Source organism: Puma concolor, chromosome A2 (genome assembly GCF_028749965.1).
Source record: "Puma concolor isolate L17-30 chromosome A2, mPumCon1.1.hap2, whole genome shotgun sequence".
Taxonomy (NCBI): domain Eukaryota; kingdom Metazoa; phylum Chordata; class Mammalia; order Carnivora; family Felidae; genus Puma; species Puma concolor.
In genome coordinates, this window is record NC_141668.1 from 156,210,205 (window position 1) to 156,227,202 (window position 16,998).

Consider the following 16,998-nt stretch of genomic DNA (forward strand, 5'->3'; position numbering starts at 1 on the left):
GTGGCGGCGGCGGCGGCGGCGGCGGCGGCGGGGCCACCACAGGGCCGAGCGGGCGGGACGCGCGCGGCAGCCGCGCTCCGAAGCAGCTCCGCGCCGAGCCCGCGGCCATGGAGAAGGCGCGGCCGCTGTGGGCCAACCCGTTGCAGTTCGTCTTTGCCTGCATCTCGTACGCCGTGGGCCTGGGCAACGTGTGGCGCTTCCCCTACCTGTGCCAGATGTACGGCGGAGGTGAGTGCGCCGGAGGGGGTGCGCGCCAGCCGGCGCTGGGCCCGTGCTCCCGGCCGGTAAACTGAGGCGCGCCGCTGCCCAGCTCTTCCCCCAGAGCCGCCCTCGTGGCGGGGGGAGATGCTCTCTGCAACCCCCAGATCCCATCCCAGGGGCGGCCCAGCGCCTCACACCCTTGCTGAGAGCCCTAGGAGGGCCGGGGAGCGTTTTCTCCCTGGGGCAGTAGTCTGACTTCTGAGCAAGCCTTCCCTTTACCTGGGAACAGTGAGCAGGAAATTGGCTTGCTCGACAGAAACTCTTGACACCAGTTTTCAAATCAGAAGCGTATTCCCAGCAGCGCGATTTGAAACTCCGGGTCAAAGGGTCTTGAGCCAGCTATTTAAATCTTTTTGTTACAGCATTGGTTTGGGTTTGGAACCGCAGGTGACAGGACAGGCAAGTCATTGCAGTTCTGTTGTTTCGGGTTTGGTTTGATTTTACAAGTGCTTCCTCTGACGCATCGTGCACACTCACCAGCTAGACCAACACACGCACCTCATTTTCCCTTAACGTTACAGAGCGCCGGGGACACCTTCGTGACATGCCACAGAGCCTCTGTGCAGGCGGTTGTCGCTTTGGAAGGCAGTGTGGCAAGAGGGGTTCAAGCCTCAGCATTGAACAGTTTTTCCTCCTCGGTTCCATTTCTAGAATTCTACCTGAAGGAAATGATCAGAGTTCTGACCGAGGGTGGAAGGATGGTCTCGATCTTTTTTTTTTTTTTTTTTTTTTACATTTTATTTATTTTTGAGAGAGAGAGAGACAGAGAGACAGAGACAGAGCACAAGTGGGGGAGGGGCAGAGAGAGAGGAAGACACAGAATCCGAAGCAAGCTCCAGGCTCCGAGCTGTCAGCACAGAGCCCGATGCTGGGCCCAAACCCATGAATCGCAAGGTCGTGACCTGAGCCGAGGTCAGTTGCTTAACCGACTGAGCCACCCACGTGCCCCTGGTCTCCATCTTTTAATAAGAGTAAAATGTTGGAAACTTCCTAAGCCCTTGGGGCACCTGGGTGGCTCAGTTGGTTAAGCGGCCAACTTCAGCTCAGGTCAGGATCTCACGGTTTGTGGGTTTGAGCCCCGCGTCGGGCTCTGTGCTGACAGCTCAGAGCCTGCTTGGGATTCTCTCTCTCTCTCTCTCTCTCTCTCTCTCACTCAAAAATAAATAAACTTAAAAAAAGAAGAAGAAGAAGAAAAGAAACTTCCTGAGCTGTCAACTAAAGGGGTTGCTTCAGTAAATTATGGAACATCCATGTAATGGTGTTCTTTGCAGCCACTAAGAAGGAGTTTTCAGAACTTGCGTGTACGTTTTCTCCCGTCATATTCAGTGGAGGGAGGGGAAGTCAGAATCAAAACCGTGTAAAAGGGATGATCTCAATTATGTTTAAAAATATGCCAAGAGGGGCGCCTGGGTGGCGCAGTCGGTTAAGCGTCCGACTTCAGCCAGGTCACGATCTCGCGGTCTGTGAGTTCGAGCCCCGCGTCGGGCTCTGGGCTGATGGCTCAGAACCTGGAGCCTGTTTCCGATTCTGTGTCTCCCTCTCTCTGCCCCTCCCCCGTTCATGCTCTGTCTCTCTCTGTCCCAAAAATAAATAAACGTTGAAAAAAAATTTAAAAAAAAACAAACAAAAAAAAAATATGCCAAGAAAAGAGAGGAGGAAAAAAACACTCCAAAATATTAATAATAGCTATCTCAGAGTGATTTTTCTCTGCTTTGTACTGTGTGTGTGCATGTGAGTGTGTGTGTGTGTGTGTGTGTGTGATGCCTTCTATAATCGGAAATGTTTTTCACCATGAAGGACAATAAGAGATGTTAGACCAAAGGATTCACAAAATGTAACCCGTGTAAGAAGGACCAAAAGACATAAAACACTGCACCCCCTCCCCTTTCCCCACCAGCTCAAAAACAAAACAAAACAAAAACCCAAAACTTGACAAAAAGTCAATCCATGGAGTTGTTTGGTTTTTTTTTTTTTTTTACATAGCGAATCTTAACTCTCTGATTCCTTTTTTAAAATTTTTTTAATGTTTACTTATTTATTTATTTTTAATTAAAACAATTTTTAAAACATTTTTAACATTTCCTTATTATTTTTGAGAGAGAGGGGGAGACAGAGTGTGAACAGGGGAGGGTCAGAGAGAGAGGGAGACACAGAATCCGAAGCAGGCTCCAGGCTCTGAGCCGTCAGCACAGAGCCCGACGCGGGGCTCGAACTCACAGACCGCGAGATCGTGACCTGAGCCGAAGTCGGCCGCTCAAATGACTGAGCCACCCAGGTGCCCTTCTCTGATTCCTTTATTCATTTGAAGGACATAAATACATTATAATTCTTCGAAGGGCCTGTGTTGCCATATGTTGTAACAGCTTCATAACTGACTTTTCAAAGAATTGTCAGCATGAGGTTTCCTCGTCCTGCTGTGCTCGGCACACCCAGCCATGATACCTCTTGCCTGGCTGCGTGTTTTCCAGCCATCGGTCCAGGTGAGCCTTGCTGTCACATGACTGTTTAATTCCTTGTTAATAACAACACCGTCCCCTGAATCGTCTGCAGGTGACACAGGTAGGCTGGAGTAGTTCTGGAACAGAATATATGGAGGGAGTTGCTGGGGACACCTCAAGCCCTCCAGGACCCAGAAAAGGAGAGAAGAAGAAACCCTGGGGGCGCCTGGGTGGCTCAGTCGGTTGAGCCTCTGACTCTTGATTTCGGCTCAGGTCATGATCTCACGGTTCATGGGTTCGAGCCCCGTGTCGGGCTCTGTGCTGACAGTGCAGAGCAGAGCCTACTTGGGATTCTCTGCGTGTCCCTCTCCCTCTCTGCCCCTCTCTCGCTCGCTCTCTCTTTCTTTCAAAATAAATGAATAAATTAAAAAAAAAAAAAGGGAAGAAGAAATCCTGGGTGTGGTACATAGTGTATACTTGGGCTGGATGGGTGGATGGATAAATGCTGGCTGATGGATGGGCGGGCACGGAGGAGAGGACGGGTGGGTGGCCGGCTGGAGGCGTCCGAGGTGGGCAGGTACAGGCTGGGCCGGTGGCACCCCCTTAAGCATAAGTGTCTACAGAATAAAAGACGAAACAGCTTATCAAGGCACAGTTAGGACTTCATCACCCGACACCGGCCCCTATTTCCACCCCATCGTCAGCTATCCGTTCATCTTCTAGTCCCGCCAACTATTCTGGACCACTTCTCTGTCCAGAAAATGGGTATTCCCTGCCTCTACACTTTGCACGAGGTTATTTCCTCCCCATGGGAAGCCGCCGTTAGCCTGGAGCCCCCTTTCCCGGTCTCCCCCCAGCCCCACGCTGTGAAGCAGCCGGGTCAGAAGAGGCGCTGGTGAGTATTTGTTGGACGGATGAGCAAGCTCTGTTAGGAAAAGCGCAGGAGACGCGAGGTGGGGTTGCCGGTGGTTTTCCCCAAGCCTTGCCCTGCCCGACAGTGTCACCTGCTGATAGGTGACATGTGTGGCCCCAAATCCAGGCCGTTTGCAGACCCACTGTCTTCCCTAAAGCTAAAAGGGAAGCCAAGCACCTCATGAGAGGCTCCAGAGGAGCGTCTAACCTTCTAAATGACCCACCACCTCCCGCCAACAAAGAGCTTGTTTATAAACTACAGAGCCAGGCTGTGCCGAAATACTTCCCAGAATAAAACGGATTAGGGGTCCGTGCGCCCTTCCACGGGGCTGTGCCTGTGACCCGGAGGCTTGTTCCCGTCCTGCCCTTCCGAGCCAGGCCCAGCACGAGGAATGTTAATCCGGAAGATTACATTCCGGGTACCAACCCCCGCCGTTCAGCGCCCCGGCGCTTGGCAGACGTAAAAGACAGCACAAAACCCCACCTTGAGCGAGTCCCCTGGCCTCGGCGACCGTGTCAGGGTGGAAGACCATGTGGTTCCAGAACGGAGCCGGGACATGAACGCGCTGCGCACACCCGTGGGGAAACTAGATACCCCAGCGCCTGATTTGTACGTAAAGGCGCTCGAGTCGCGGAAGAAACGGGGACGCCTGAGAACAGTGGTGTGGCTGGTGGCAACGTGGACGTTTTTCCCCTAAGTCTTCTATTATATTTGAACCGTGAAGAGGAAGAAATCGGAGGACACCTGCCTGTGTTGTGGTTGGATGACACCCAGACTGGATGTCCCACGTCCCCCCGAAGCCCCCCCTGCACCTCCCTTCCCTCCTCTCTGGTCCTTAGAGCTGTGTGTCTTCAACTGTAGCCTCCCTGGGGAGCCCCATAAACTGCAGGTCTGTGGCCCCTGCCCCCTGAGACCCTGACTCAGACCTGCGGTGAGGCAGGGACGGGATCTGCCTTTCTAACCAGCGCCTAAGGGGTACGGATGCTGCGGGGCCACGGAGCACAACTTGGACGAAGGTCAGGGTTGCTCCTGTGCCCCCCAGGGCCACCAGCTGCTGGGAGCCAGGTAGTGGGGTGCTGGGAAATGTTGATCAGCTGCCGGGGACGGGGTGGGGGGGGGGAGGGGAGGGGAGGAAATAAGACCTCAAGTGTAGCATTTGATGATAATCGCAGTGCAAACGCTCCCTCCAGGGCCGATTTCACACTGTGATGTCCCCACGTAAGGTCCCAGCCGGTGGCGGTGGCAGAGATGTGGGCAGCTGGCTCTCGTGCGTGAGCTGGCCCCAGCGGCCCCGCGTGCCCCTGCAGCCGCAGCCCTCCAGGCCAGCGCCCGGTCTGGGACCGAGCCACACGTATGTGCGCGCATGTGGGTGCCCGCGTGGGGCGGGAAGCTGAGTTTCAGGGCTTTGTCGTCTGTCGAACACATGAAGGTTCCAAGGTCGGCTCCCGAGGCTGGGTTCCGGCCATGAGGCAGTGTGGTCAGTGAGCTGGTGCCCGGGCTGGGGTTTCGGGACTCGGTGCCCCGGGAGACAGCAGCGTGCGAAGCGTTTCCGGCGGTCGGTGCTGTCACCCCCACTTAGAGGTGGGGGACAAGTCCAGAGAAGAAAAGGGGGCTCCTGGAGGTGTAGCTGGGGCTCAGGCCACTCCTGCATCCGAGCCAGGGCTCTCTCTAGGCCCCGCACGTCGGGGTCTCATCTTCTGATCCGAGCAGGCCAGGAGTGACTGCGGTATATGGGAGTCCCAGGCCCGGACTCGCCGTGACTCAGGGCACTTTACTTTCCCGCACGGTCTGCTGTGATGCTCAACCACAGAGGGGGCCTGGCCCAACACCTGCTGTCTGCAGTGTCCCCAGGGGAAGCCCTAGGGGCCATAGGTGGCTGTCAGGCCAACCCCCTCTGCGCCTCTGCCCTCCCCCCAAATGTCTGCTGCCCTCCCTCTGCTGGGCATACCCTGTACTCCTCATCCTCTCCAGGAGACCTCCTCCTCCCTCAGTTAAAAGGGGACTCTAAAGCCATGTCTTACCGTGCACAGCAACGTGGGCTCAGACACGGCTCACCCCTGTCCCCCACGGTGGGGAGGAACAGCCAAGATACAGTGTCCACCTGCCCGTGGAGAAGCCTCAAGCCCGTCTACACGTTAGCATCACCTGGGAGCTGTGAAACACGCCGACGTCTGTCCCTCCCCAGATCCTGATTGAGCCGGTCTCATGTGTGGCCTGAACATTAGTTTTAAAGCTCCCCAGGGGATCCTACTGTGCACGGGGATGAGAACCGCCGTCGTCTATCCTGTTCCAAACAGGAAGGAGAATAGAGAAGTACACGCTCAGCGATATAAACGTCCTAGGAATTAATTTCAGTCCTTCAACAAGTATTGAGTATCTGCTGCAAGCCAGGGACAAAGGTGGTCATCGCCCTTAAGGGGGCGGCACCACGGAAATGGCCCTTCCACACGGGGGGGGGGCAGCAAGAGCTTCCGCGGACGGTTCTTTGGGAGGCTTCACTGAAATGACTCGAGGAAGGACTCACTGCCCAAGAGAACCCAGGAAGGCTCCCGGCCGTGGTGGCATTTCATCTAGGCCTTGACAGAGGAGTCCGAGCCCATCAGGTAGATTTAGGGACGAAAACCTTCCAGGCAGAGGAAACCCCCGTGTGCCAAAGACACAGAAGGGTATGCATCCTAGGGGAATGGCTGGAAACTCTACGTGGCCCGGACGTATGGGGTGGGCACCGGGGCAAAGGCGGGAGGGGAGAGGAGGAAGGCGAGGAAGGTTCCAGCATGAACCCAAACCAAAGAACCCTCAATAGCTTCGCTGGGAAGTTAGAACTTCCCTTGGGGAGCAGAACCAGGATCTCAGGTGGGGAGCGGTACCCTCAGAGCCATAGTTTACAGAGACGGGGCCAGGGGCCGGGGCCATGCTGGCACAGGGGGTGGGCAGGGAGGAATGGCGGCAGATGAGCAAGTTTTAGACCAAGGCGTCAGGCAGGGTAAGGGCGGGGGCGGGGGGTGGGTACTTTTCATTTGTCTTACTTGTGTCTTCCTTCTCCGTTTCCCAAAAGTTGACTGGTGTCGACTCCAAATAACAAACTTTTGGGGGAAAGCCAAGATGGAAGGGGTCAATGAGGAGGAGGAGAAGGCCTTGGGGTGGAGGGGCGCAGAGGATAGGACAGCGCTCCTCAAAGTGTGGTCCCCACGCCAGCAGCTTCAGCCTCCCCTGGGGATGTGTGATCCGTGCCCCTTAAACTGAACACGTACACGCCCCAAGAAGAAAAAAAAAAAAAAAAAAAAAAGGGGCTCCTGGGTGGCGCAGTCGGTTAAGCGTCCGACTTCAACCAGGTCACGATCTCGCGGTCCGTGAGTTCGAGCCCCGCGTCGGGCTCTGGGCTGATGGCTCAGAGCCTGGAGCCTGTTTCCGATTCTGTGTCTCCCTCTCTCTCTGCCCCTCCCCCGTTCATGCTCTGTCTCTCTCTGTCCCAAAAATAAATAAACGTTGAAAAAAAAAAATTTTTTTAAAAAGAAAAAAAAAAAAAAATCAGGTTAAAAAGTCCTCGTGTGGTTTGGTAGAGACCAAGGTGTGTAAGTAGGAAGAGAGCATGCGTCCGAGCAAACCTTCCCCTGAAAGTGGCTGCATCTGATTGTTTGGGTCTTTGTTGGTCTCAAAGGCCAGAGCGAGATTCGCGGACATAAATGTCATACAGAGAGAGGATTTTCTCTTTGTCGTGAGCCTCTTGGGAGCAGCAAACAGATCCGGCGCTGGCTGTGATAATTAGAAAAATAAGCAGCAACGTGTTCTAGAAGGACATACGCGCGCGTGTGTGTGTGTTGGGGGGGGGGTCCCAAATGTGATACGTGTTCATGGTAGAACATTTGGAAAATTAGAGAAATATACAAAGAAAGAAAATACAAAACCGTCCCCAATTCCAGTACCCAAGGTCATGCCGTTACACTTTTTTTTCTTAAAAAAAATTAAGAGCATGTTTTGTATGTAATTTAGTGTCTTGCTATTTCTTACTTCACCTCTGACCATCATTTCCAAAACCGTTCGATACTCTTTGAAGCTATGAACTTAAAACGGCTCCGTGCGGGTCCGTGGACATACGGAACAGCTTATGTACCCATTCTGCAGTGTGGAACTTCATCTCGCACAACTTGCAAGCTGTATGTCTAGGTGGGAAATACATTTGCATCAGTGGTGCCTCAGGACCGTATGGCTCCTAGCACGAAGGGGGAGAGGGCCAGCTAGAGACCCTCCCCCATGTCCTCTGCTGGTTACAAATGTCTTGAGCCTGCTCTTGACCCCCCGGAGGGTGCACCAGAGGCCTTTCTGGGAAGTAAGTACTTTTTGTAGATATCAGCCAACTTGTCCTTGTGAATGGCCGCTGGGGCTGCCCGACGCGGTGAAACCCCCACCTCAGGGGGGTGGGCTTCCCTGGCGAGAGGGACAGGCGTCCACCCTGCTAGAAAGGGCTGCTCTGTCCCCCGGGGTGCCCTTCTCCTCTCAGGGTGCCTCTCTCCTCCCCCTGCCCGATTTTCCCTCGGATTCTGGGAGATGGGCATAAACTTCCCGCAGTTGGCCACTCTGTCAGGTCTAACTTCTCAGCTGCAGGTGGGGCTGAACGACCGTCGTGTTCCGTGGGGCGAATCTTCCAGGCTGGAACACTCAGACCTGTGTCTCCGGACCTCCAGACAGCCCACCGTTTTTGCCCCCTGGTGCATAGGACACGAGAGCTCACAAAACTTAATTTTTTTTTTTTTTTTTTAACCTGGGACTAGTGGGGCCTTTCAGGAACGCAGCCAGGGAAGCGTCTGGTAGAATTTGTTACTGTTCCGGATGCTGCCTTGGCAGCCTTCTGTCCTGCGTGGTTCTCCCTAGAGACACAGGAAGTGCTTGGGCTTGCCATCCGTGCCTCATCGCCTGTCCTTTCCACTTTCTCCTTTCTCCTTGAGCTACAGGGTAATTTCTAAAGGTTGTGGGGTTTTTTGTTGTTGTTGTTTGTTGGGTTTTTTTGTTTTGTTTTTGCTTGTTTTTTGTTTGTTTTTGCTTATTGCCTCCATTGGCTTTAAATTCACCTGCCGTATGTTTTTCATCTTCAGACATTTCTTCTTCTTCTTAGATTATCCTTCATCATCGTCCAATGCTGTTCCATAAACACGGGGTCCTCTTGGCTCTCCTAAGAGAAGGTACTAGAAATTTGCTAACACATTTCTTCTGTTTCTCATGGCAAATCAATTTCAGAGGAAGACAATTGCTCTGATGCCTTAGAGTGGCCCTTGTATCTTGATCTACGGTGTATTATCGTAGGTGCAAAGGCTTCCTTCTGAAGGCTCAGCCTTTCTGAGGGAGGTGCAGGCCAATATAGACTTGCCCAAGGTCTATATTAATACAGCCACAAAATAAAGCGAGAGTTCAGAGGAATCTTGGATGAAATTTTAGCAACGTGATGAACTGTACCAGGCCTGTCAACTCTCTCTGGTAATAGCTTCCCATATTGCCCACCCAAGTAGAACCACCATCAGAGAGCCACTTACCATCAAGCAGTCACTCAGCAAACACTTACTGACCACCTGCTCCATATCTGGCCCTATTAGGGGCTGGAGATTCAACTGTGAGCCAGGCAGACCCCGTCTCTGTACTTGGAAGCTATTTAGGGAAGTAGGGGTGGTGACAGCAGTAGACAGTGAGCAGGGACTGTGAGGAGGGCACCCCACTTACCTTTGGGTGACCTGCAAAGGTTTCTGGAGGAAGTGATGTGCATGGAAGGTCTGGTGAGGCCTGAAGGATTCTGTCCTGCCTCCAACAAATATTCCCGGGGCTCTGCTCTCTGCCCAGCGCCGCTTGCTCTGTTCTGCACAGACCAGGGAGCAAGAACATCCGTGCTAAGGGGAGACAGACACCAACTAGTCAAAGTCACAGCAGAATTTCACGTGGGTAACTGCTCAGAAGGAAGGTCCAGCGGGGTGAGGGGTTGAAGGCTCACTCTGGCGTGGGGACTGTTGTCACTGAGGCAGACCGAGAAGGCCCCTCTGAGGAAGGCAGGTTCGGCAGAGAAATGAGAGAAGGGAGAAAGCGGTCCAGGCTGAGGGAACAGCCAGGGCGAGCATGCAGAGGCCGGCCGCACAGGAAGGGCCCCGTGGCTGCAGCGCCGTGAGGGAGGCCACCAGCCCTGTGCCACAGAGGCCAGGGGCGGGAGTGCGGGTGTTATTCTAGGTGTGAGGAGAAGCCAAAGACGGTTTGCCCAAGTGGGAGGGCAGGGGGCTTCTCTGACAATAAGCTGTCGCGGGCAGCTGTAGAGCAGACGCGAGAAAACCACCGAGAGGACTGCGGCCGAGACATCATGGCGGGTGCTGGGGAGTTGGCCGCGAGTGAGAGTTCTCCAGGCTCAGAACTGTCTTTATATCCTCGGAATATAAGTGTCCTCAGTAACTAAACATCCACCTCACCCAGAGTAATGCGGACGCACACGGGGCCGGGCCACCCGCTTGTCGTGACCCATCTCGGCTCAACAGGCCACCCTAGAACTTAAGGACTTAGAAGGAAGGATGGGATTAGAAAGTCGCCGAGCGGCAACCAACAACGTGGGACTGTTGTTCCCGGCAAGATTCCAGCGAAATCTAGAGGGCACAGGTCTGGTGGGCAATAGGATGGTTACCTCATCTCAGAATATCTCCCGGCAAGACACGGAATCGTTTCTAAGGGGCACACAGGAACTTTCCCCAGAGATACCTGGCAGACCCCACCTTGGCCAAGTGAGCAAAGTTAACCTGGCCGGGAATGGGGCGAAGCAGCATCACGTGCCTCTGGACGAAGACCCAGATCGCTTCAGGGTTCCTGCCAAAACCCAAAGTGAAGGATGTTCCACAGAATAACTGGCTAGTACCGTCCAACAGGTCAAGGTCATGAGAGACAAAGAGAGCCTGGGAGGCCGTCCTGTCGAAGCTGACAGACGAGATGTGACCTTAGATGCCATGCGTGATGGTGAGACCGGAGGGAGGGCAGGGGTGGGGTCGTTGGTCAAATTGCAATAGGGGTGGGGGGGAGTAGTGGCTGAAACAGTGAATTCTTTCTCACAGTTCCGTGGGTGCCTGGGAAGTTCTCTGCCGGCTTCATCGGGCCTGGCTCTCATGGTGGCATCCACTGGCGGCTGGAAAGCCCTCACACGCGCGCGCTTGGTGCTGAGTTGGATGGGCCCTCGGTTCTCCTCCAGTGGGGCTTTTCATCCCCGGGTCCCCTGGACCGGCTTCCAAATGTGTCAGCCTCAGGGCACGCACTCCCAAGAGGTGGTGGTGAGGCTGTAGGGCGTCCTGAGGCCCAGGCTCTGGAACCATCATGGCGTCCTTTCCCCCACATCCTGTTGGACAGAGCTGGTCCCAAGAGCAGCCCAGATTCACGGGCGGGGGAGACAGGAATCCGTTCACAGGAGCAGCTTCAGGGAATGTGCGGCCATATTGAATCTCTCACAACGTGCCCCATCCAGACACATGGGAGTGAAGGCCTTTGCCTCTCCCTGATAATAGGGTCTCCTCATGCTAAGGCAGTGTCAGAGGTTGTATTTTATAAAATTTAATTTAATTTAATTTAATTTAATTTAATTTAATTTAATTTAATGTAGTAAGCTTCACACCCAGTGCAGAGCCCAACACAGGGCTTGAACTCACAACCCTGAGATCAAGAGTCGGATGCTTAACCCACTGAGCCACCCAGGTGCCCCTCAGAGGTCTTACATCAAAGGAGCATGGGGAGCACTCCAGTGGGAAGAGGGTTGGTTAGTGGGCTCGTTTTCCAACTGATCACAAAACTGATTTTTCTCTTAGCGAGATATATTTACGTGCGGAAAAATACTTTTGTTGGTGTAGTTTTATGAATTTTGATGAATGTCTGGTTGTATTCCCACCACCAAGTAACACCCCTTACTGTCAGCCCTCCCATTCCCAACGGCCCGCGGCCACAGGTCTGTTTTCTGTCCCCCCAGGCTTGCCTTTTCCAGAATGTCACATAAATGGAGTCGTACAGCCTGTAGCCTTTTTTTCTTTTTTTAACATTTATTTATTTTTGAGACAGAGACAGAGCATGAACGGGGGAGGGTCAGAGAGAGGGAGACACAGAATCCAAAACAGGCTCCAGGCTCTGAGCTGTCAGCACAGAGCCCGACGCGGGGCTCGAACTCACGGACCGCGAGATCATGAACCGAGCCGAAGTTGGCCGCTTAAGCGACTGAGCCACCCAGGTGCCCCAGTCTGTAGCCTTTTGAATCTGGCATCTTTAACTCGGCATCATGCTTCTCAGAGTCTCCGATGTTGTTGCGGGAATTAGTAGTCTGTTCCTTTGTACTGGCTGAGTAGTATTTCATCGTGTGGATGTCCCAGAATTTACTTATCCGCTGGCCCGCTGGATGCCAATTAAGTTGTTTCCGGTTTCCGACGACTCTGAAGGGAGCTGCTGTAAACATTCACATACAGGTTTTTGTGTGAGCGTACGTTGTCATTTTTCTAGAATAAACACGCTGGAGTCAACTTGCTGAGCTGTAGGGTCGGTGAGTGAGTGCTTAGCCTCACAAGAAACTGCCAAACCGCTTCCCAGAGTGTCTACACCATTTTGCATTCCACTAGCGACGCGCGGGTGGGTTCGCCCCGGGGCCTCGCCAGCACTTTGTGCTTTCAGCCTTTCTTACTTTAGCCGTTTCATCCCAAGAGGTACGTGGTGGCGTCTCATTTGGTTGACATTTGCTCGTTTTCAGAACACAAGCTGGTGTTGAGCATCTTTTCGTGGGCTAATTTGCCATGCGTGTATTTTTTTGTACCTTTTTGGAACGGGTTTCTTTTTTTCTTTTTCATCATTGTTGAGTTTTGAGAGTCCTTTATAAATTCTAGGCACCAAGTCTTTTCCAGACACGTGTTTTGCAGAAGTCCCCCCCAGCCTCTTAGCTTGCCTTTTTCACTTTCTTAACCGTGCCTTTCACGGAACACAGTTTTCAAATGAGATCTAACTCATCAATACCTTTCTTTCACAGACAGTGCTTTCGACGTGGTATCCAAGAGATCTTTGCCTCGCCTTACGGTCACAGGGATGTTCTCCTGGGCTATCCTCTAGAAGCTTTATAGTTTTGAGCTGTGCCCATAGGTCTGTGATCCATTTTGAGATTTGGGGGAGGGGTGGAGATTCGTTTTTTTCTGCGTGTGGGCGTTCAGTTGTTCTGACATCACTCGTTAAGAAAATAGTGGCCGAGCAAATTCGCTGGGATCGTGCGTTTGGATACTCGGAGGACGGATAATGGAAATGACCGACGGGCAGGCCTCAAGAGCCCCCATGCTACCGCCTGGGCGCGGGCCTTGGATTTCCAGCTTCCCGTGGGCACTGGGCCATCAGCCCGGCCCTGTCAAAGACCTTGCCAGGCCTCCCGTGGTTACTGTTTAACGCCTTGGGGGAAAATGAGCTTTTTCTTAGAACCACTGAGGGTTTGGATGTTGCTGGGTTTGTAGGTGGCAGCCCCCTTCCAGTCCAAGAGCAGCCAGCCTCTTGGACTCTCTGCTGCTGAGAGGCACCTGGTAAGACGTCCAAACACGTTTCCCTGGGGCAGGTAGGGGGCGGGGCCTGGCAGTCATCAGAACAGAGTCCAGAAGTGAGAGGGTAGCGCTTGTCGTAGGCCCCCGTGTGAGCAGGGAGGACGAGGCCAGGAATGTGAGGCCCGGTGGTCCCACGCGAACGGCCGTGGCTTTCTCTCCACGGTGGGAGCTGACTCTGCCTGATCTCTGCGTGGCCCTGGTGCCAGCCACTCTCCTTCTGGGATCTCTGTCCCGAGGAGAGAACCGAACACGTGGACCAAGCTTGGTCCCACTGCTCTGTTGAGGATGGCAGGGACCCAGGGCACCTGGGTGGCTCAGTCGGTTAAGCGACCGATTTCAGCTCAGGTCATGATCTCACGGTTCATGAGTTCAAGCCCCGCGTCGGGCTCTGTGCTGACAGCTCGGAGCCTGGAGCCTGCTTCGGATTCTGTGTCTCCCTCTCTCTCTGGTCTTTCCCCGCTCATGCTCTGTCTCTCTCTCCTTCAAAAATAAATAAAAACATTTAAAACAAATTTTTTTTTACATGATAGCAGGGACCTAGCTACAGCCCAGTGTCCGAGGACCAATGAAATGAATCTGGGTGTGTTTGCCAAGTGGGATGACGCACAGCTGCACGAGGGTGACACAAATGGTCGTGTTGTGGTCGGGGGGGGAAAGCGGGCTCTGGGGCAACACGTAAGCACGACGGAGGCATTTTCGGAAATATTCGATGTTCACGGAAGCATACGTATTTCATTCTTTACCTGCACGCTTTTGGAACCAGTTCCTTCTGTAACCTGCCCTTAATCCCTGCAGCTGTAATGTCAGGGTTTTATTTCAATCAGGAGTCCTGCCCTCTTCTCCTCTGGCACCTTTTCCCAGGTTCTCTGCCAAGTTGCTGGGAGCCGGGGGGAGGGATGAGCAGGACTTCAGGGAAGGAGGGGCGGGGCTCACAGGAGAAGCTTTGGGCAGGGCTGTGCAGGGCAGGGGTGTGGGGAGCCCCCAGCAGGCTGCCTGCCTCTGTCCAGGTGCCAGCAGTGGGGAGGGCTTCCATAGTCCATCCACACCCCCTGGCTCCATACTATCACCACAGGCTCTTATCTGCAGACAGCCCCGAGGAACCGGTGGGTTTTAAATTTGCATTAGCCATAGTACTCTTTATTAAAACAAAATGTTAAGCTGAGGGCCACTGTATAAAACAGATACACATACAGTGGAGGTGCTCTGTAAAAGGAGATGGTGGCCTAGGCTCTGTCTGTTGAGGACCGCTTGTCTCCCCATACACAGACACCAAGCCCCTGCCTCTGCCATTGGTTACTACCACAGAAGATGGAATAGGGTTTCTGGCAGAGGGGCTGGGGCAGCTGAGGCACTGAGGGAGGCACTCAAGGGGCTTGGGACAATGGCAGTTTACCACCCAGGATGGAAGTATTTAAAGTTTTTAACTGACAAGTCTGCATGTTATCACAGATAGATGGATGAACAGCTGGATGGAGAAAGAGAAAGATAGAAAGGATAGAAGGATGGATGGACGGACGGATGGGTGGATGGGTGGGTAGATGGATGGATGGTTGGATGGTGAATGGATGGATGGATGGTTGGATGGTGGGTGGATGGTTGAATGGGTGGGTGGGTGGATGGATGGTTGGGTGGTGGATGGATGCTTGGATGGGTGGATGGATGGATGGGTGGGTGGGTAGATGGATGGATGGATGGTTGGTTGGATGGATGGGTGAATGGGTGGATGGATGGGTGGGTGGGTGGGTGGGTGGGTAAATGGGTAGATAGATGGGTGGGTAAGTGGATGGGTGGATGGATACTTGGATAGCTGGATGGATGGTTGGATGGTGGGTGGGTAGTTGAATGGGTGCATGGGTAGGTGGATAGATGGATGGGTGGGTGGATGGATGGATGCTTGGGTGGGTGGGTGGGTGAATGAATGGATGGGTGGGTGGATGGATGGATGCTTGGGTGGGTGGGTGGGTGAATGAATGGATGGGTGGGTGGATGGATGGGTGAATGGGTGGATGTATAGGTGGGTGGATGGATGCTTGGATGGGTGGATGGTTGAATGGGTGGGTGGATGGATGGATGGATGGTTGGATGGATGGGTGGCTGGATGGATGGGTGGCTGGGTGGCTGGATGGATGGATGGTTGGATGGATGGGTGGCTGGGTGGATGATGGATGGGTGGATGGTTGGTTGGATGGATGAGTGGCTGGGTGGATGGATGGATGGTTGGATGGTGGGTGGGTGGTTGAATGGGTGCGTGGGTGGGTGGATGGATGGATGGTTGGTTGGCTGGATGGATGGGTGGCTGGATGGATGGATGGTTGGATGGTGGGTGGATGGGTGGGTGGATGGATGGATGCTTGGATGGGTGGCTGAATGGATGGATGCTTGGATGGGTGGATGGATGAATAGAAGAAAATGGATAGGTGATGTACGAGCGAGGGGAATGAAAGAACAGTGGGCTGTGGAAAAGGTGGGAGAGAGTGAGGGCAGAAGGATGGAGGATGAGTGGAGATGTGGGAGGATGAGTGGGTGGAAAGGTAGAAAGATGAATGGACAAGTGGAAAGACGGAAGGAAGGGAGGGAGGGTGGAGGTGCATGGAGGTCAGGTGGGCTCCGGAGTTAAACTCATCGGTGATGACCTGGTGTTGGCTCTGGACACCCGCAGGTAGTTTCCTGGTGCCCTACATCATCATGCTTGTTGTAGAGGGCATGCCCCTCCTGTACCTGGAGCTGGCAGTGGGCCAGCGCATGCGGCAGGGCAGCATCGGTGCCTGGAGGACCATCAGCCCCTACCTTGGTGGTGTTGGTAAGTGGGCACTCTCCTGGATCCTGGACAGCAGGGGGTGTGGGTGGGAGCCCGTTGGCTGGCAGGGCAGCCGGAGCAAGGGGCGAGCGCAAGGCCCAAGAGAGAGCCCCGGAGGGGGTGCCGCGGGATGTCGGCCGACGGGGGCTGGATCCCTTACCCGCAGGTCGATGAAGAAGTGGGGGGAGGCACACCCTCTGGGGGGCCGATACCACACTGCTTCTCTTCCGTGAGCCTCAGCTGGCTCTTCTGTAAAAGGAAATAGCTGCCCAGCCAAGGAGCTGCAACTCAGTCTCCCAGCAGCTACCGCTCTGGGAGCTCTAACTGCTCCTTGCTAATGATTAATAATGGCTCCTTCTCGTGAGCACCTACTACGTGCCGGGTGCCAGCCTGTATGATACCTGCACACGAGCTCGTGTTATCTTTGTTGCACCACCGAGGGCCCGTGGGGTGGCCCGTTAATGTCTCCAGTGCGGGGAAGCAGAGAGGCACATGGGTGGCGCGCTGGGCGCGCTGTGCCTCCCGTGTCCCCTGAGTTCCTCCGAGCTGGTGCGTCCCCGGCGCCTCTGGGCGATGGTTAGTTAACCCGCCCTGCATAACCCTCGCGTTCCAGGGCTGCCTGTGGGCGGGAGGAACTTTGGCCAGCCCTTGGCCACGGTCTCTTCTGCTCAGCCCTCCCGCCTCCAGCCAGGTAGGTAGGGAAGCAGAGTGGTGTTTCAGGAGCAAGGAGGGTGTATGCTTGGCGTGGCATGTAGTCTCGGAGGCAGAAGAAGTGTGTCCGCGGCCTCGGGCATCATTGAACCCGAACTGCCTCCTCATCGCGAAGGGCTGTTAATTTTTAACAAGGAGGTGTGTGGTTTTACGATCCGCCCGAGTAATCAATCACAGAGGGCTTCTCAGAGGTGGCATTTGCTGCCTAATAGGAAAGATACCGGATGTGTGTGCCAAGCAGGGGCGCTGGTAAATGTTTAACGGCCAGCTCTCGGGGTGGGGGGGGAGGGGAGGCCTGTTTGCGGCATCCCCTGATACTCG

General features: G+C 54.2%; 1 protein-coding gene across 1 annotated transcript in view; it reads left to right on the top strand.

Annotated features, from left to right (window-relative positions):
- SLC6A20 (solute carrier family 6 member 20) overlaps positions 1-16,998 on the top strand; it is a 39,541-nt gene continuing 22,543 nt past the window's right edge. Inside the window, exons 1-2 of the mRNA XM_086698438.1 lie at positions 1-228; positions 15,829-15,969. Coding sequence (XP_086554564.1) covers positions 108-228; positions 15,829-15,969 — 262 coding nt within the window. The 5' untranslated portion in view covers positions 1-107. The remainder of the gene's footprint in view (positions 229-15,828; positions 15,970-16,998) is intronic.